Source organism: Myotis davidii, unplaced genomic scaffold (genome assembly GCF_000327345.1).
Source record: "Myotis davidii unplaced genomic scaffold, ASM32734v1 scaffold803, whole genome shotgun sequence".
NCBI lineage: Eukaryota > Metazoa > Chordata > Mammalia > Chiroptera > Vespertilionidae > Myotis > Myotis davidii.
In genome coordinates this window covers 4,019,262-4,040,181 of record NW_006295567.1, presented here as the reverse complement: position 1 = coordinate 4,040,181, position 20,920 = coordinate 4,019,262, and the positions used below count along the sequence as shown (strand labels likewise).

Genomic DNA, 20,920 nt, shown 5'->3' with positions numbered 1-20,920 from the left:
TCTCTCTCTCTCTCTCTCTATCTCACGTTCCCTTCTTTTCTTCTCTCTAAAATGAATAAAAACCTATCCTTGGGTGAGAATCCAAAAAAATTCCTGGGACATGTATTAGTTTGCTAGAGCTGCCATAACAAATAAGACAGACTACGTGGCCTCAACAACAGAAATTTACATTCTTATAATTCTAGAGGCTGGAAGTCCAAGATGGTTTCTCCTGGGGCTCTCTCCTTAGCTTTGCACAAGGCTGCCTTCCCCTGTGTCCCCCATCTGGCTGTGTTCTCTGTGAGCACCCAACCTAGTATCTACGTGTCCTGACGTCATCCTATAAGTACACCTATTGAATTGGATGAGGGCCCACTCTAACGGCCTCATTTTAACTTAGTTACCCCTTCCAAGGCCTTGCACCCACATACTCTCACATTCTGAGGTCCTGGGGGTTAAAGCTTCAAGTTAATGAACTTGGGGGCAGCCACTATTTGGCTCAGATGGGGAATCTTGAGAATTTCCCTTTAGCAAAGAGTCATGTGCCAGGCCTCTTCCCAAGGGAAAGGACCTGCTCTGGCTTCTGCTTGTAGTGTTGTCAGGGGTAAACTTGTAATTCACACATGATTCTCACACATGCTGACTCTTTGATGTGTCAGCCAGGCCTGCCCAAACTTGGGTGTTGGGTCACTACTTCATTCCTTACTTAAGAAGCACCCCTGGTTTGTATTTGAGGATGATTTTGCCACCCTGAGTTACAATGTTTGTATAACTTTGCCAGGCTACTTCTGGGGAAAAAATCATTTAGCGTACTTAATTGTATTAGTTTCACTAACTTTCTGTCCTCTTATTTTTAAATGAGAGCCCCAGAATAAGACCAAGTTCATACCCCATAGCACAGAACATGGGCTATTGCTTCTTTCCATGCAACCTCCCATGCCTTCTGCACCTAAAAGCAAACCACTCTGCTACCCTTTGCTAAAGCCCTTGATCCTCAGGTTAGCCTGGAGAGACTGGCAGTATTGTGTAAAAATTGTCCATCCAAGCTATTCAGAAATCCCACAGATCAATGAGATTAGTGTGAAAGATTCCTGGATCAATCAATGTCCTCAGTCAATTTCAAAATGAATCAGAGTTTCTGTTTTCTGTCAGACTCGTGACTAAGAGAAGAAGAAAAAGAGATGTCCTTAAAGACTATTTTTTTGTCCCTAAACTAAGAAATGTGTGGAATATTTACTTCCATAATTTGCTCTCACATTCCTCTAGATCCCGCAGATTGCACTGGTCAAACTGGAACAGTCAGTGCTGCTGGCAGAGCTCTCTGACCGTTCAGGCCATCCGGCCTGCTGTGGATCCCACTCCTGACCTCCCCAACCTTTGTATCCCAACCCCTTGTCCCCCAGTTATCCCCTGCTTTTCCAGTAGCTCAGTTTCTTGTCTCTGAATTATATTCTTGCTATATATTGTTCCCTGAAACCTGCTAGGAGTGCCCTGGACTATAATCTCCTGTCTTCCTGAATCCTTGATACTAGTAGTTTCTAATTACCCTTGGTTAGATGATATGCTGCTTGGATAGGTATTCTGGATAAGAGATCTACACCCTAGTATAGGGACCAACAGGTCACTGGTTCGATTCCTGGTCAGGGCACATGCCCAGGTTGCAGGCTTGATCCCCAGTAGGGGGCATGCAGGAGGCAGAGAGATGTTTCTCTCTCTCCCTCTCCCTTCCTCTCTCTCTAAAAAATCAATAAAAAAGCGTATTTAAAAAATAAGTTTGATAGTTCCTTCCCTCGGCTTCATGAGAACCCTGGTGGCACTGAAGATGGGGCAGGGGGATGTGTTGAGAGGAAGTAGCAAATTAGATGAAGACTAGTTACTGATGATTTTTTATTCCTTCAATGCCTAGCCAATGATCATATATACAGTAGGGATGCAATCAAACTGAAATATTTGAGTGTGTATATCGTCCTATGCTTTATGCTGTACACTAGGGGCACAAGAGTAAACATAATACAAATAAGCCCAACTAGATTGTAGCCTGGTAGAGGAAAAAAGCCCTAAATAGATCATCCTACAAGTGCATCATAATTAAAAATTGTGATACACTTTAAAAGAACACTCCGAGTCCACATGTTTGTCCCCTGTCATCCTGTAAGTGGGTGCTACACGGCTGGCTGCCTGCCTGCATTACTCTCCTCTCTTTTACCTCAGAGTCAAGGAGCAATTCTTCATCCGTGGTGAATGCATGGTAGTTTTGCTGAGGCGCTTGTGCATGATGGTGAGTGGAGTGGAGTCAGAGACTGTCATGCCAGTTCACCTTGTGTTTGGGAAAGCCGACTATCGGAACAGAGAACAGGGCCCCTGTGGTAGATAGAACCTCTTTCTTCACATCATGGGTTCATGGTTGATTCCTTCTACATACTGGCTGTTGCCTTTTCCTGTGGATTGGGTATTAAGCCTGAATGACAAAGATATTGGGAAATGAAAAATAAAAATCTTCATTGAATAAGATCAGGAAAAAAAAAAGAATTTGCAGACCTGGTATACTTGGGGAGAGGGTGATATGATAAGGTCTTTTTTTTTAAGGAAATTGCATATAAGTCTAGACATGAAAAACAGGAAAGGGTTACCTGAGTAAAGAATTAGAAGCAGAGCAGTGGAAGGGAGGAAACAACATTGTCGGGGCCCAGAAGTGGGGCACAAAGGAGCTCGGGGGGCATGAAGAAGTCTGATGAATCTGCACTAGAGACAGCAGGGGACAGGAGAGCGGGTAGGATAGTGAATTAGACTTGGAGAGATAGGAAGGGCTAGATCATACATGGCCTTGCAGCTGTCACCTGCTCTGCAGAGGAATCAGTGACCTACCTGTGCTGTGCGCCCTTAGCCTAATGGCTTGTCTCTGCTTCCTTGCTCAGCCTGTAAGCCTTCCTCATGCTTCCCCTATATTTCTAGTCAGGACTACCACTACTCCTTAAGACTCAGTTCCATATTATTAAATCTATTGCTTAGGGCTTGTCTTTGACTCTCATTGCCCAAGTATTTTGCTGGGGGGTTAAGGGGAGGAGAGCACACCTGGGGGACTCAGATATCTTAAATCATTAGCCTAATCTACAACTCTCTTTTTACATGGAATTCAGGAAAAGCTCAACACTATGACATGCTTCAGTATATCTCTATACAGTTATATATAGCTCATGAAATATTTGTCAAGTGGAAGGAATCAGACGTTGGATGAAGAATTATTTACCACTTTCCCTAAAAGAGAGTGTCCTTTCAGTCTCATGTCGTCCAACATAGAAATTGCACTTTGTTGTTTTGTTTGTTTTTAATTTTTTATTTAAATTCTTTATTGTTTAAAGTATTACATAACTCTCCTTTTTTCCCCCATTGATCTCTCCCCGGCTGCCCCCACTGCCCAGCTAGTGCTCCCCCACCCCCCGTCTGTGTCCATTGGTTTGGCTCATCTGCATGCACACAAGTCCTTTGGTTGATCTCTTACCCTCTCACTCCCCCCCACCCCACCTTCCCTTATAGGTTGGACAGTCTATTCCATGCTTCTGCTAAGGGAAATAAGCCAGTCAGAGAAAGATAAATATCACATGATCTCACTCATTTGTGGAGTGTAATGAACAACATAAACTGAGGAACCAAAATAGAACCAGAGTTGTAGGAATTGCACTTTGAATGTGGCAGAAACTTGTGTGCTTCTCTTTATCACAACCATTTACTGCATTGATTTTCATAATACTTCCTGCAAAGAAAAAGCAGAGTCATGCCTTTTGTGCCCGATAATTGCTGGGTACAGTGCCTCTCACATAGTAGGTGTTTTATGACAGCAACACTGAAAACTCCTCTCAGCAGAATACATCCTTAGGAAGGACAGCTTTTTGCTGAACAAATTATAGACGCTGCAGTTAGTGGTGGATCAGCTCTGTGCTCTACGTATTGCCCAGAGAGGATTAGGCTATAAAAGAGGATCGGAGAGAGTGCCGCCGGTTGTGGAAGTCTATAGCAGTGTTATAGATGCATATTTGCCATAATGTGGCTATAAAGACAAATCATGCAGCCAGTCGTAAAAAAGATAACACAGGGGGCATAAAATCATAACACCGCCATATATCCAGCACTTAGCATGTGTCAGATACTGTGCTAAGACGTAGCTCCAAGCTTCACAACAGCTATTATCATCTCTTACAGGCTAGAGAAGAAAGACACAGGTGGGCAACATTAGCCCACAACTACCCAGGTTATAAATGCTGGGGAAACTTCAAACCAGGTCTGTCTACTTAAAGCTCTAAACTTAGGCTCTGACAAGGACACTCCATTTTCCAAATGAGTTTAGGCCGTAGAGGTCAGGCCTGATCAAAACACAGCAAAACAAAGATCTGTCACACGCCACTCAAGGGCCGACATAAGTGACCTGCTCCATGAGTTATCCAAAGAGAGACAGTACCACAAGTAGCGGAGCTCTTAAACAGTCTAGCGAGTAGAGGATCTGTTGCCATGAAAGGCACTTAATTCTTTCCTCAAAACTTCAGTCAAGTGGCCTGAAACGCTACGAGTGTCCTGTTCACAATACAGTGCTTGGTTCTGCTCTGTTTATCTATCAGCCTGACCTTTGAGTAAATGTCAAAGTGAATTTATTTATTTTTTTCCAATGTGCATGAGACATATTTGAGGAGCAGGGTCAGCTCATAGGAATGATGCTTGAGTCTTCTTAAAACCTAAGGTGTACTGACTTTGTGACTTCATTACAGTCATGTGTCACGTAAAGATGGGATGTGTTCTGAAAAATGCCTTATTAGGTGATTTCACTGTTGCCCGAATGCTTAGGGGCCATGATGAACAAAATGACACGAGATTAAATTAAGCAAAAAAGAGAAAATGATGCAATCAAGAGACATGAGATGTACGAGGCTGCTGCTGGCTTAACATGGCATACTATGTTACAGCAAACATTTTTTTTTTATAAGTAGAAAGAGTATACTCTAAAATAACAATGAAAAGTATAGTAAGTACATAAACTACTACCATAGTCATTTATTATCATCATCAAGTGTTATGTGCTGTACATAATTGTATGTGCTATAGTTTTATACCACTAGCAGCACAGTAGGTTTGTTTACACCAGCATCAGCACAAACATGTGAGTAATGTGTAGTGTTATGACTTTAAGGTGGCTACGATGTTACTAGGTAATAGGAGTTTTCCAGCGCCATTATAACTTATGGAACCTCCGCCATATACAGTCCATTGTTGTCCAAGATGTTATGTGGTGCATGACTGCATTTCTTTTAAGTCAGGATCTCATGAGACACTTGCTATGGACAAGGCTGAGGATACACTGATGAACAAGAAATACTGGCTCCCATAAATGCTCCTCAACCCCCTCTTAAAATATTTGGGCTTAGCTCACTGTGCCTCTGCATAGCCCCACAACTGATGGTTCCCAAATTAGTAGACAGGGAGGTAAAAGGAGTTTATTCTGTACTACTTTCTCACACTGATTTAGGAAAGCCTGATTTATTGGCCTTAGAAAGTGATAAAAACACATTTCTTATACACTCTGGTTAGTTGAATGTAATTTAATAATTTGCATTTTTGATGTGTGCCCTTTGCTGATTTAAAAACAACCAAACTCTGAATTTATCATTTTGATTCAGGAATTGACTGGCTTTCATATATAGTGTAGTTACTGACCCACTGTGAGCAAACCATTCTTTGTGAAGTGTTTTCCCAGAAATGGAGATGCTTTTATACAAATCGCTCCCTCTTCTGGTGCTGTCTCTTGTTAGCAGCAGCATGCATTTTGTGTAAAAGCTGGCAGGGGTTAGGATGCAGATCAGGGTCCTGGACCTCAGCACCGCTGACTGGCATGGGCAGGGATGAAATCTGCAACTTCTGCCTCATTAGCAACCGGTCTCCTACTGAGTTAACCAGCCTTAGGCAATTGGCGAACACTGAAGGTTAATTCTTTCTGCCCATAGGTAAAGTTACAGCTCAATGAACTAAGCCCTTAAAATGTTATAGCTCCATCCAGGACATTTTAAGTGGGGGAAAAAATGGCTGGTAGTACAAAAAGGTGAAATGAATTGCAAACAAGTCTAAAACAGACTTGCAATTTTTTCCAAGAGTTGTACAAAATATTCTGTGACTTTTATAGAGGGTATGACTCAAAACATGTTTCAACCATCTGATTGCCAGAAACTATTAAAATAAATAGTACAAATAGGGCAATTAAATATAGACACCAACAGTGTCAAACCACATGAGAAAAGAAATGAAGCAGCTTTGTTTTTCTTGTAAAAACACCCAGGTGAATTTATTTGGAATTAGAATAAAGGACTGCTTTAAAAAGCTAGATAGGGAGGAAGACTGAAGAGAATAAAAACAATGATGATAATTCCCCCCTTGAGGGAGTCCTTTTCTGAACTAATATATTCGTATGAGGCCTTGCTCCTGCTGAATTATACACAGACCAGTTAGTAAAGCCTCCAGGGACAGAACCAAGGGCTATTGTCTCTGTAGTTTAAGCCTAATGTCATAGATTCATTTTACACTTCCTAGGCGTCCTGCGATCCCAGGTCACTGCTCATCCTCCACAGACACCTGGCTTTCCTCTCCTGGCTCCTGTGTCTTGCAGACACTGCGTGTGAGAGCTCAGGGAGGGCTCCCCAGTAAGCATCCCCGTGTGTGAAATAGTGTGACACCATGGAACCGAACTGAGCCCCATTCTCTGGCAATGTGGACCCTGGGAATGAAAAATGAATGTCAAAGTGTGCCTGTCTGCACATAAAGAGAAAATTGAAAACTCGTTTTGGGTACTGCTAGCCTAAGGCCAGGCCAGGAGGCCCTTCAACAGTTACTTAGGATGAGGGTGATGGCAAGAATTTGGAACTTCAGTATGAACATGTTACTGTGTCTATTCATTCCTCCACTTAGCTCCCTGGCGGGAGGCAGAGGACCAAAGAAAGCAATTCGAAAATAGCTCAGGTGTATTGAGAGCGTACCATGTGCTAAATGTCAGGTACTTGGAAAACTGCATGTAATTTTTGAAATAGGTAGTTGTAAACGTTAAGGAAGACCATCCAGGAAGGACAGAGTCAGGATCCAACTGATGAAGCTGGTCACTTGCCTTGGCTTTGCTCATGGGGTTGCCCTCACTATAATGCTCATTGAAACTGCAATTCAAGTAGCAAGCGCGGTTCACAACCGGTTAACGTGTAATAACAGAAACATGGGACTTGCATAACAAAAGGAAGAAAACTCATTTCTAGCAATAGTGTGACAGAAAAGAATGTAGAGCCCATAATAGATCAAATTATTGTGACACTGTTTTACCTTCCCTGATGTCTTCTGAGGTGTACATGTAAAGTTATGTAGAAATTCTAGAATTATGGTGCTGAGAAAGGGTCCTCAGAGATCTTCTAGATCTCTAGAATAATATGTTAGGGCCATACAACAATATTGCAAAGGGTTTATACCCTCATCATAAAATCAGACCCAATGGATATTGTTGAAAAGTACATTCTCTCCTGTAACATTAAACCTTTATCTAATTTAATTTTCAGAACTTCTTTCAAATAGTTAGCAACCTTCTAGATGAAGAGAACAAAGAGAAATGGGAAGATGCACAGCAGGTAAGGTCGGAGTTATTTCATGATGTAAAGTGAAGTTGGTTAAATAAAGTTTAAAAATATGTGAAGAAATTAATGGCTTGCCATTTCAAGAACATAAGAGGGGACTTTTAGAAGTCATTGTGGATTATATTATACTAATTTTACAGAAAACAAGTTATCTCTCTTATCATAACAATCAATGGAATGAATAAACCTCCTTAACATGAGAAAACTGAGCAGATTTAACTAATTTATAACTTAATACATAATAACTATATGCCTTGTCAGTCGGTTTCTTTCCTGTCTTCAGACTGGAAAAACAGCAAATGTAAAAGCACATATTGCAAATGGAACAGTGGGGTATGAAGGAATAAACCATTTGCATTTACCACCACACTATAAATAATCTGGATCATACATGCAGACTTGCACTTTGATCCAAAGCCAAAAGTTGTAAATATGAGTTCTCATTTTAAATGTTTAAATGGAAAATTCTGCTCCCCCTCCCCTCTTTCTGCTGTGCATGATCAGTGTAGCAAGTGGCCTTTTTGGTTTAGTTATTGTTTTAAAATGCTTTGCACTGCCACTGGTGCAATATTATCTGACATATGGTCAATAAGGTTTTTTCTATATTGCAGAAAAAGTAGGTTAGAGGTTAAGAAGAGGAGAATATTTTTTACAATCCTGTAAAAATGTAATTTAACTGAATGTTAAACTTTGTTTTCTACTTGACCCTTATTAAAAACTCCAAGGGAAAAATGCATTCTTGAAAATAAGAATATTTTCTGAGGTTCAGATGAGCCATCTACCCCTTCTTCCTTGTAAATCACATCTGGGTCCCGAGGAGTAGGGCATGACCTTTATTCCTATTATGATAGGAGCTCTAAAAACAATCCAGTGTGGGTCTACCTTATTATCGGGTGCCAATTCGGTGCTTCTGGCCATAGCAAGGGAAAAAGAAAGTACCCCTTGGTTTAAGACCCTGAATCCTATTCTACTAGTTTGATTATATATTTGTCCTTGGCATTTTTTTTCAAGAGGAAAGCCCCATCTACTCACTGCAAGTAAAAGGTCTTTCCTTAGTAAACTGCCACAGAAGCTAAGCACATCTTTCTAGAATCCTGGAGACTATTAATTATGAGTATATTTAGAACAAATGTGTAGCATGCTACAATTTGCAATTTACCCGATGCTGGTATTTATTGTGAGGTCCCCACGTGAGTGAATAATGAATGGTGGCAGAACTTCTCAGCCATGGAAAATTCTGAAGCCATAATCCGTCTATTTACCTGTGATTTTAAGTTAACTATAGTCATATCTTTTACTTATTTTTCAGGAGTGATGACCCTTAATGCTTTTTAAAAATAACCATTTTAAATTAAAAACAACTGTTTTTTTGTAGCTTTTACAAAGAAGTATTTTCATAAATGCAGCCATATGGTAGATGAATCTCCAAGTTTGTGGCCCAAAGGGTGAACTCTTCAGAAATAAGCCCGATTTAAAATCCACCACATAGTCCCTAGTCCTGAGTGGGCCCCCTTATCTTATTTTAGCGTAATTGCCTCAGCAAAATAAAATATAACACGTGGCTGTATAGGCATTTGGAAAATATGACACTTTTGAGCAACAACAACAAAAACCAGAATCATTTCAGAACGTGTTTGCTGCACATCAGCCATAGTTAGGAAGGATGAAACTATATTTAGTTTCAGCATTCTACTCAAAATGTAGTATACTAAAGTAGAAAAAAAAAGACTACTCTTTGTATTACACGGTTTTATACGCCATCACTGTGATTTGAACAGACAAGTCCATTTCAGTCCAGACAAGCCATTTTAATTTCAGGCGTGATATTACGTTCTGTGTTTTCATTATACTGAAAATTCCCTTATCTACAGCAGGAGTGGGCAAACTTCAACCAGGGAGCTAAATCCAGCCTCACACGTGTTTTGTAATTAAACTGGGAATATAAGTACATTCATTCATTTACATAATATCTATGGCTACTTCTGTGAGACAAGGACAGAGTTAAGTTGTTTTTACAGAGACCCCCGGCCCACAAAACCGAAAATGTTCCCTGTCTGGCCCTTTACATAAAAAGGTTACCAACCTCTGCTCTACTTTGACTACTGCTGGGGAAATAGAATTAAAAACAAAATCTTCTGTCAAGCTAGCAAACCTCTCCGCAAAGGTAGAAGAGAAAGAAAAGAGTTTTATCTTTTTATTGAATAAGCACTAAACTGCACCAGAATGTGATTGGTCACAGGCAATCTGCTAAGAAAATGCAAGGACAAAAAGACATCTCACCCCTTTGAATAGCCCAGCAAATACAACATATTATACACGTGTCCTCAAGATTAACAGTAACTAGTCCTCAAGTAAGAGAACTTGATAGCACAATTTGTCACACATAGTTCTTCTGAAATTCACTTGGTAATTGAGGTGACCACGTGTTAGTTAATTGGCTTTATCCAAAGTAAAAACATGAAAAGTCTTACATTTTAATGACTGAAGGTAGTTTTGCACCTTAGAGCTGGTGCTTGCTGAAGTTCGGTCCGACCCTCCCACAGAAACTGAGAAGTGGGGGCACAGTCTCCCTTTTTACTTTTCAAAAAAAGACACGCCTGGGTCTTTAAGTTGATAAGAAGCTATTTCACTTTTTAAAAGTCTAACCAATATTTCAAGGAGACAGAGCAAGAACTCAACAAGGACTCGCTTTCTAAAGTAAATGCTCTAAGAAAAGAGAAGAAGTGGGGAGCGGGTTTGGGGAAGGGTGTCTCTTATTTTCAACAGAGAAAAGTAAGCCTCTTAGTTATGTTTTTGATTGATTTCAGAGAGGGAGAGAGAGAGATGGAAACATCAGTGATGAGAGAGAGTCATTGATTGGCTGCTTCCTGCATGCCCCACACAGGTTCAAGTCAGGAACCTGGGTATGTGTCCTGACTGGGAATCGAACCATGACCTCCTGGTTCATAGGTTGATGTTCAACCATTGAGCCACACCAGCAGGGCAAAGCCTCTTAGTTTAAATTTGTATCTGCCCTTACACTACACATACTCATATACACGTACACCTACACAAAAACAGAAGGAAAAATGCAGTAGTAGCTGGAAGCTTGGAGTGGATGGACATTTTGTGCACGTTTTTAGAATGGGGATGATGACATTTCAAAATTCATATTTCATGATTGGAAATGTAGGTAAGAAATAGAATTTCTCCCTAAATATCCCTGAATGTAAAAACAAAACAACTATCTATGCCAAACGTTTGTAAATGTGATATCCATTTTTGACATCTTCAAGATATGTAAGTAAATGCATAACCTCAATGGCGGATTTTTAGACCAGCGCAGCCACAGGTTCCTGTAACATACATGCACTGTGCCTGCTACCCTCAGGGACCAAGTCTCCTTGCTCCTCGAGCCCTCCGGCTCTTCCTGTATGCTTTCCTGCTGGTCAGCATGGCTTCCCCCTCTGCACTCGCCTTTGCAAATACAAAGCCACTGAAACTCTTTAATCCACTTCATTTTTCTCGTGGCTAGAAGCTGCAGTGGTGCCAAATGGCTAAGAGAAATGCATTTAACTCCCAAGGACTCTTTTGTTCTAATATGGTTATATCATAAAGGCTGGCCCAAGAAGCATTAGGGGTTATGCTTGCTAAATTCATGTCACCTTTTAAATGGCTTTCATGTTCCACACACTGTGAGCTCTTGGCAGAATTAGGTCGTCTTTAAGAAAGCACTCATCTGTTTGTAGTGTGTGAGGCGGCATCATTTGAGGTTTGTTCTGTATAAGTACATGTGAAACACCTACTCTAGAGCTGTTATTATGGTTGTAAAATTGTCCCTAAAGTTACTAATACAGCGGGTATTATAATTATTTGAAATAAATATCGCTTCCAAGATATTAGTTATTATATGGTAGACTTAATAGTTTGTAAATACCTTTATGGGGACAATAATAGTTGTTTTTCTTCTAGTGTCCATCATATAGATGCTAATAGATAAAATGTAAAAAGCTCCCAAATTTCAGTGTTTGTTCTATGTTGTCTTTCAGTGAAGGAAGGAGCTCACCAAAAGTAAAGACACTCTATTTCTAAGTAGACCATCTGTTAGATATTTTGAGTTTCTATACATTTATAAAGGATTAATCACTGCATCCTATCACTTCCAAAGTTCTTGCTGCGTGACACCTGCTGTCGTTCTCAGCTATTAGCTAAAAAATACAATTGTTGCCAGTTGTAGAAATGTCTTTAAATAAATCAGAACTTGTTTGTGACCTCATTATGTAGTTGGTATTGTTTTTTAATTCCAGTTATCTAGTCCATTGCATAGACTTTTTATTTCATTCTAATCTTTTCTTATTTTTGTAGATTTACCCAGGCTCAATAGAGTTGATGCAGGTGATTGAAGACTTTATACACATTGTTGGAATGGGGATGATGGACTTTCAGAATTCATACTTAATGACTGGAAATGTAGGTAAGAAATAGGATTTTTTTTTCCAAAATCTTACTGAAATTAAAAAAAAAATTGCAAGTATCTGCGCCATCCATTTCTAAGTGTAATTAATTGTCCATTGTTCCTAACTTTAAGTATCTCAGAGTAATATATTATGGACTCCTGGTGTCTGATTTTTAAATGATCTACCCGCCCCCCCCACACACACACACATTTGCATGCATCTGCATTCATTTGTAGGAATGCATAAAGACCTACTGGTGTTTATCTGCACATGTATATTTAAAGGAGAATATGTGCTTCTTTTTCCATTGCCAAATGCTCATTGCTCTTCAATCTAACGTTGAAAGCATATAATATACACTTGAGTGTGTTTCTTAAGAAAATGAGTCTTTATAATTCTCCATATGAGGATGCGGAGTTCCTCTCCTGCTAGTGGTCCCGAGGAAGTGCTGGATCTGCATGGGTTGTAGAGGCTTCAGAATACCTTTAAGGGTCATGATCATGGTGCTATTGCTGCAGTTACTTTTTTCCTGAGTGGCTCCCGAGACATACTGGATCTCTCAGATGCCTCTGTAGTGGGTTCTGTAATGCTTGAGCACATACATTGAAAACACATTTCCTCCTTATTTGCCTTAACATTGTCCCTTATAGAGGAAAGTTACATAGCAAAACCTACACACACGTTGAGGCTGCCACAGTTTCATTGAGCCAACAATAATTAACCAAATGGCACATTTCTCTTTGTAGTTGTCAGGTCTTAAATGCATTGAATTGATACCGGTTTATAGTTTTCTCATTTCTTAAAGCTTCCTCTCGTGATGTTACTGTAATTCAGGAAGATTTTCTTTTATCTACATGCTATGGTACAGAGAGTAATGTGTTATATAAACATCTTCACATTCTTATTCACTGGATGTTTAAGCATTAGTTTCTGGTTCAAGAAGAGACCTCACTTAGTGGGGGGTTCAGCTAAGTATAGAGCATACTTTTTCTATGATTAAGAATTTTGATGGTTCCCTTTATATTTATTTGATTTCTTCTGAAGGTCCTTTAGTCCCTCGGATACTCATTTGATCCTAAGATATCTTTTACAAGGGTGACTTGACCTCAACTCTCAATGGGTAATAGCTAACTACCAGTAATATTCCCCAGTTGAGGAAAGCCTATACAATGGAGTCTGAAGACATTTTCTTCCCCATATAGCATCTTCATGCAGCATAAAGTTTTACCAGTCAAATTTATATCATAATTCACCTTCAGAGTCAGTTTGAAGGCCCAGATTTTCCCCAGAGAGGGTGTTCAGAAGCTTGTGCTGGTTCAGGAATGGAATGAGCTAATCCTTGCTAGCGCCAATGACAAGAAAAAGGACCAAAGAATGGTATCTTTGTTGATGAGTTCAGAAACCCAAGCAAATCCAAATTATATGTCCATCCCAAAAGTAGGTAAGCAAGAGAAGAAAGGTACTCTATAGGTAAGGGGTAGCATGTTGAACTATGATTTGGGGGGCACCTGGGAGGAACCGGGGAGTTTCTAGGGATGCTGGTCATTCAAGTTGGGACCACTCTCCTAAGGGCCTTATTTCTGACTTCTTTTCTGGAGAAAGAACATGAAGACCGCTCTGCCAGATGGGATAATTCTCAAAGTAATGTACCAGAGAAACTGAAAAGAAACAAATAGCTATTGTGGGTTTTTTTCTCTTTGTAAGGGTTAATATCAATTCTGAAAGGCATTGTTAATTAAAAGTATTATCAGAGTAATGCATAGCATTTGTTCAAAATGTATTTAGAGAAAACTCTAAAAGACAAAGCCAATTCTAGAGTCTAGAAAACTTAATTTGAATCTTGAAGCAGGCTCCTTGAATAACATCATATCAAATTCTCCATAGTACCAGCATGATTTATATAAAATTCCATAAATTTCAAACATCATTTCCTCTTTACCTTTCTCTGGACTTCCCAAAATTATATTTTTGAAAAATGTGTGTATTATTATTTTTTGCATTTTGATTAGGTTCTGTAGGTTTGCCTACTTTCTTTATCATCACTATACTTTTTAAAAAGAAATTGTCGATTTTTTTAGAGAGAAAGGAAGGGAGAAGGAGAGAGTAAGAAACATTGATATGAGAGGGAACATTGATGAGCTACCTCTTGAATGCCCCTTATGGAGGATGGAACCCGCAACTCAGGCATGTGCCCTGACTGGTAATGGAATCAGCTACCTTTGGTGAACCAATTGAATCACCCAACCAATTGAATCACACTGGCCAGGGCTATCATCACTAAACTTTAAGAAATATGCTAAGCAGCCCGGCCAGTGTTGCTCGGTGGTTACCAGTTCTCTAGATACTTCTTAGACCAGTAAAGTTACACATAAAATTAAGGATCATAATTCACTAGTATTGAATTGGATAATATGAATAATTGCTATTAATATTCTTTTAAAAATATATTTTATTGACTTTTTACAGAGAGGAAGGGAGAGGGATAGAGAGTTAGAAACACTGATGAGAGAGAAACATTGATCAGCTGCCTCCTGCACACCCTCCACTGGGTATGTGCCCGCAACCAAGGTACATGCCCTTGACCGGAATCAAACCCGGGACCCTTCAGTCTGCAGGCCGGCACTCCATCCACTGAGCCACACCGGTTAGGGGACTATTAATATTCTTTATGTTATCCAATTTGGTACTAATATATAATTTTGTAATTATACTGTTTATCTGACATTTCCAAGATATTTGGATAAGGACACACTTAGAGACTTTTTTACATTAGAAATTGTAAAACGTGAGTTGGTACTGATTTATCTTATATCCAAAGTCCAAATATTAATTATCTGGCATCAAGCTCATTAAACTGAAAACACACATGCTTGCATGCACACATACACACAGCATGTGTGATAAACAGAGACTAGGTAATTGAGAATGGTTCATTATTCCTGATGGCATTTCTTCACAGTGTGTTGGATTAAGACTACTTAAAGAGCTTCAAGAGATCATCATGTGTTTTCAAGAGATTACAATTTTTTTTATAAAGCCTATATGCATAGCCACCTCATTTCTCTGGAAGACAGATAATAGGTACCTGGAAAAGAGACAAAGTTGAACAGCCAAAAATAGATGCCATAAAGACCATAAATTCATTAAGAGAGTCAGAACCTTGCTGATTCCCCAACTTTAAATATTTTCAGTGTTTTTGTTTTCTGGTTCCTGGTTTAGAAAGAAGGAGTCAGAAGCAGACACAGCGCTGTTAGAAGCTCATGTGCAGCAAATAAAATAGATGAAATGCTGAAACAATAAGGACCATGAGGTATTGAAAGAATGCACCAGAGTACGGAGTCCACGCTGTGGGAACAAACTACTCCTCACTCCTCTGACTTGAGGACAGTATATCTAAGACAAAAGGCAATCATTTATTTATTTGTTTTTAAATCCTCACCGAGAATATGTTTTTATTGATTTTAGAGAAAAGGGGTGGAGGGGGGGAACATGGATGTGAGAGAGAAACATCAATTGGTTTTTCCAGTATAGGCTATTCCTGGGCTGGAACCCACAACCAAGGTATGTGCCCTGACCAGGAATCAAACCAGCAACGTTTTGGTGTATGGGACAACCCTCCAACCAAATTAGCCAATCAGCCAGGGCCAAAGGACAATAATTTAGGTCTAAAGACATGGCCTTTATTCATCAAGATGATAGTTTCTTTGATCTAAATAATATGGCAGGAAAATAAGTGACATATTTTGGAAAGACATCTTCAAAAATAGTTCAAATGGAAAGTTTTGAAGCTTTTTAAATTAAAAAGTGTCCCTACCTGTCCCAGCTTTTGATAGATAAAAATACTCTAATTTGCTAACAATCTGAACAGTTTGGTATATATGCATGCATGTTCATTTTTGGAGGGAGCAGACCCATAGCTTTGATCAATTTTCAAAAGACTTATGATCTCAAAATGTTTGACACAAGGTTTGGACGAAATACTTTTATGAACAAATTTATTAAACAGCTAATGCATTTGTAAGATAATTTATCTTCAATGAAATACTTATTTTTCATATTCATATATGAATGTGAAATTCAAAATAGACACATAATGATTATAATAAATGAAAGTTAATGAGCATTTACTAAAGACTAATCACTTCACTAATAGCTACTATAATTACTGATTGAATGAATTAATGAATGAATATGAAAACTGATATGCTACAGAGAGATTTCAACTTTCAATATGCCTCAGGTTATTATAAAATTGTATTCTAAATGTTCTAAATATTCTGTATAAGTGATTTTTATTTCAGTAAAAAATGTGAATTTTTTAAAAACACTTTTATTATCAAGTAAGTCAGGAAGACCAAATCTTAATATTATTTAAAATTAGTTGTCTTCACTGAAAATATTCTTTAAAGATTTGTTTAAACTTGCTTTCTATACTTTCTCTCCAAACATTTTCTCTTCAGTCTCTTGCAGTTTAGCATTTCCCTCATCACTTTCCTGAAACTCCTCTCTGAAAAGCCTTCTGGAAACTCCCCACTCACAAATTAAACCTCCCGTATTTCAACCATCATGTCCTCTGTACCTTGCTGACCACACTCTTTTGAAATTGTACCTTTCACTATCATTTCTATATCTATTATAGTATAAAATGTAATTAAAGGATAAAAGTTAGATTTTTTTTAGATACAGAGAGGATGAAGGACTGAATGGAAAAAAGTAAATAATTTGACGCCCAGATGTTTTCACTTCCAAAGCTAGACTAGAATGTGTGAGATCTCCCATGACCAATCATAGGGCCCACTCATGCATTTCCATTGTTCTGAAGATTTGTCTAAGGCTGCAGCAGAGTGTTTTATAGTTTTTTTTTCATTACGCTTTTAGTCCATCTATTTTGCATAAAAACTCCATGTAGCAATTTATATTTGATTTATTTATAAGGAAGAATCTTCTATTTTTTAGAAATTGTTTTAATTTTGAACTTCGAACTACTACTAGAATTGTACTCATCAAACTGAATTCAAGGAACATCAGTGATGTGTTGCATGTTACTAGCCTACTATCTATGTTCCATTTTAAAAAATGATTTATATCTTACTATTTCCCTAAGTAATTCAGGTCATTAAAAAGAAATGAATGATCTTAGCATGAGATTGCAGTCTATTTATGGACATAAACAAAAACAAATAAGAAAACAAAATAGCAAGTTCACTTGGTATGTGTCATAAAAAACAAGTGTTAAGAGACTCATTCTAAGAGATAGTGTTCTGTGTAAAGATCTAGAAAAACTTAGGAAGGAACCACTTAGTGTTGACTTTGAAAGGTAGACTGGATGATTGACAATTCCACATAAAGGAATGTGAGTGGCAAAGAGATGGTTATGTTCCAGAACATTCTTTAGCAAAAAACAGTATAGAGATGAGAAAGTTGAGGTTGTGTGTAGGGTATAAATGGCCTATTTTGATAAAAACATATATGTATGGAAGTAAAGGTGAAATAAAATCTAAGAGGTGTAGGATGGTTCTGATGACAATAGGAGCTATTAAAGCTTAACTTGATGAGGGTGGTGCTTTGGTAAGTAATGTGTTTATAGCAGAAAGAGAATTTGTTGAAATTGAGAAATGCTATAAATGTGCACACTAGAAGGCTTTTTACCATAATCCATGTAGGAGAAAATGAAGACTTGAATTACTGGTAGTAGAAATAGTAACCAAAATGTGGTTATGAATTTGAGATTATCTGATGGTAGAAATGGCAGCGTTCCATAACTGACTGAGGTATAAGACAGGAGGGAGGAATTGAGATTATATTTATTTGATGAACATTTGAGCATGTCTTTTATATATTAATATTTAGATTCAAGTGTAACCCTCAAGTGAAAAAAATAAAATGAGGCCTTGAACTTTTGTAGAGAAGTGAAACTTATGATACATACTTGGTAATTGACTGTGTAAAAGTGATTGTTGAAGCCACAAACTTTTTTTCTACTATTAGGACAATAACAACAGAGAATAGATGTATGGTGTTGCCTAAAGAGTCAGAGTTAGAATAAACAGAGAGAGTAAGTATAAAGAGTTTCAGAACAAGACAGCATAAAACCATTCTCATGTAATTAATAGGAGAGAAAGAGATTTCAGAATGAGTATGCTACTTATATTAATTGTTCAGCATATTAGCATTAAGCAAAATTGTATGTGATTGTTGATGATATAACAATACTTCTCCAGGAAAAGTGCAGACATGGTTTTTTGTGTAGTTTCAATGTATCACAACCTTAACACTTTGATAAAATTATCTCCAAGGATTTACTTTGCACAGATGAATGCTGTAGATACACGTATTGCTATTTTACAACTTTCCTTCGGAACTATTCAAAGTTAATAATACCAGATTAAAAGGGAACACTTTCAGGCTAACGATATCTCAAATAAGGAATGTTATAATTGTTAGCTGTAGAGAATTTCAAATGTGGCTTCTATATGTAAGCCCTAAGAGATAAAAGATTTTGAAAAGTATCGTTTCAGTTACTCTCCTCTCCAATAAGGCCAGTGCCTTACAAACATTACAGTTGAGACATTTTTCTTTGCCAAGCTAAATATCACTGTCTATTCTCGGTCTAGAAATATGAAATCCTGGGCTTTTCAGAATGAACATTCATACTTGATTTTTTTCTTCTGAAATTGAATCAAAATTTAATCTGAAGAATGGCATAATACAATTTAACATCTTTCTCTCTACAACACTGTCTCATAAATATCAAGTCTTTGTTATTTCTTATACTCACTGGTAAATTTAATCATTTCTTTGGTAGAATATCTTGTTCTTCAATTGAGAAGCAGAACTTCAATATGATGATGTAATTATAAAAATAAAGTGGTTTCTCTTTCTTGGCTTATTTAACTTTCTGTCGCTGCTGACTTTTATCACTCATACATCTTCACTTCTTTAACTTCCTTTCTCTAGAGATAAGACACTTATAGTCAGTTGACTCTGAGCCTGAAAAATACGCAATTCAACATCTATTTTTGTTTATTTTTTTTTAATCTGTCGCACCTGACAGTTCAGTCAGCTAGACTTGTGTCTGAAAATGTCTAATGCTACCCTCACCTTCTGGCTTTCTACCACTCTTTCTTGCTAGATACATGAAGTAAGTGGTGTGTTTTTTTGTAGATCAGAAAGAAAAAAACTAAAAATACCTGTGTGGGTGTTTTTTTGTTTGTTTTTTATGCTACTAACACACTGGTCCCCTTGAGAAAGTAAATAGTTCAAACATAGCTTTAAACTATTACTTGGAATGATATGCCACATTATGAGTTCGTATTGCTGGTTTAATAGAGATTTCTCTATGTATTTTCTATGACCCACTTTTTCCAAATGGTTAGGGGTGGAGGCACTGAGGATGTTGGTTGTGAAGGGCCTTTTAGACCCTTCTGGTGGCTAGCAAGACATGCACCTCAGTGGGTGTGGATGGTCTCCCTTCCACCCAGCTGAGGACTCCCATTATTGTGGCTCCCTAGTGTCAGTATAACAGATTTAATCAGCTTTAGCAGATCTTATGAATATCAGGTTCTGTTCTAGGTACTGAGAATTTTCAGTAAACAAATTAGACAGCACTGTTTGCTCATATGAAACTTGTTCTATAGCAGAGACAGGTGTCAAACAAGTGCCAGTTAGCATGCCCAGTGGTTATAAGTGATATGAAAGGAAACAAAGCCATCCACCCAGGTGAAGAGTTGGAGTGAAGAGAGGAGAGAGTTTTCTTAGGTTGATGGTCATGAAAGGCTCTCATCAGAGAAGTGGTATTTGAATGTGTACCCGAATGCCCGGAGAGTGTGAGACACCATGATACGTGGGGACAGAACATTTCCAGCAGAAGGAACAGTAAATACAAGAGCCATGATGCCTCCACTTGCTTGATATATTGCAGGCACTAAAGGTCAGTGGTGCTGGAGTGGCTGAGGGAGGGACTGTGGAAGGAGATGAGATCTGAAAGGGAAGGAGTGCCAGACTGTGGAGGGCACTAGGCTTTTGACTAGGTCCGAATGAGATGCTAAAACCAATGAAGGTTTGAGCAGAAGAACAACCTGGTCTGATTTATGTCCTACAAGGACCATTATAACTATGGAGTGGAAACCAGTAAACCATTGGGGGTATGGCTGGATATAGAGAGACTGGTGGTGTATTGATTGCAATAGGCAAGATGAGGGGGTTCAGTGGTTTGGACCAGATGCCAGTGGAAATAGTGAGAAGAGGTCAGATACTGGAGGTATATAAATGGTTGATCTGACAGACTTTACTAATGGTTAGAAGTGGGGTGTGAAAGAGAGAGAAGGTCAAGGATGTTTCCACTACATTGCCAAGATCCCAACTACAAAAATAAGACAGATTTCTTTCCAAATCTGTATACTATAAACTAATGTCATAAACCTACTTTGGTGATCATTTAAATGCCGCTAAAGTTTAGGATCTAAAATAAGTTGTTTGTTTTATCTCTTCTTTTTTTAAAAAATTGCATTGCTATATAATTGACATATTACATTGTATTAGTTTTAGGTGTGCACCATAATGACTTGATATATGTATATGCTGTTAAATGATAACCACCATTACATTAGTTAACATTCATCACCCTATATAGTTACATTTTAAGATCTACTCTCTTGAAAACTTTCAAATATACAATTCAGTATTATTAACTAGAGTCACCATACTATTTTTTATATATTCCTTTTCTGGAATCCAACACAAATCCTTGCGCTTGCAGTTAAGGAATGTTATCTTTTGAAGCCATCAGCATTCTGTCATCAGTCCACTATCTGAGTTATTGCACAAAAGCTAGAATGAAAGTGTTCATTAAAATGACTA

The 20,920-nt window shown here is 38.3% G+C and overlaps 1 protein-coding gene across 1 annotated transcript in view; it reads left to right on the top strand.

Annotated features, from left to right (window-relative positions):
• The window catches only part of ADGRB3 (adhesion G protein-coupled receptor B3), a 669,006-nt gene that overhangs the window by 313,128 nt on the left and 334,958 nt on the right, over window positions 1-20,920 (top strand). Inside the window, exons 11-12 of the mRNA XM_006770359.2 lie at window positions 7,551-7,619; window positions 11,970-12,078. Coding sequence (XP_006770422.1) covers window positions 7,551-7,619; window positions 11,970-12,078 — 178 coding nt within the window. The remainder of the gene's footprint in view (window positions 1-7,550; window positions 7,620-11,969; window positions 12,079-20,920) is intronic.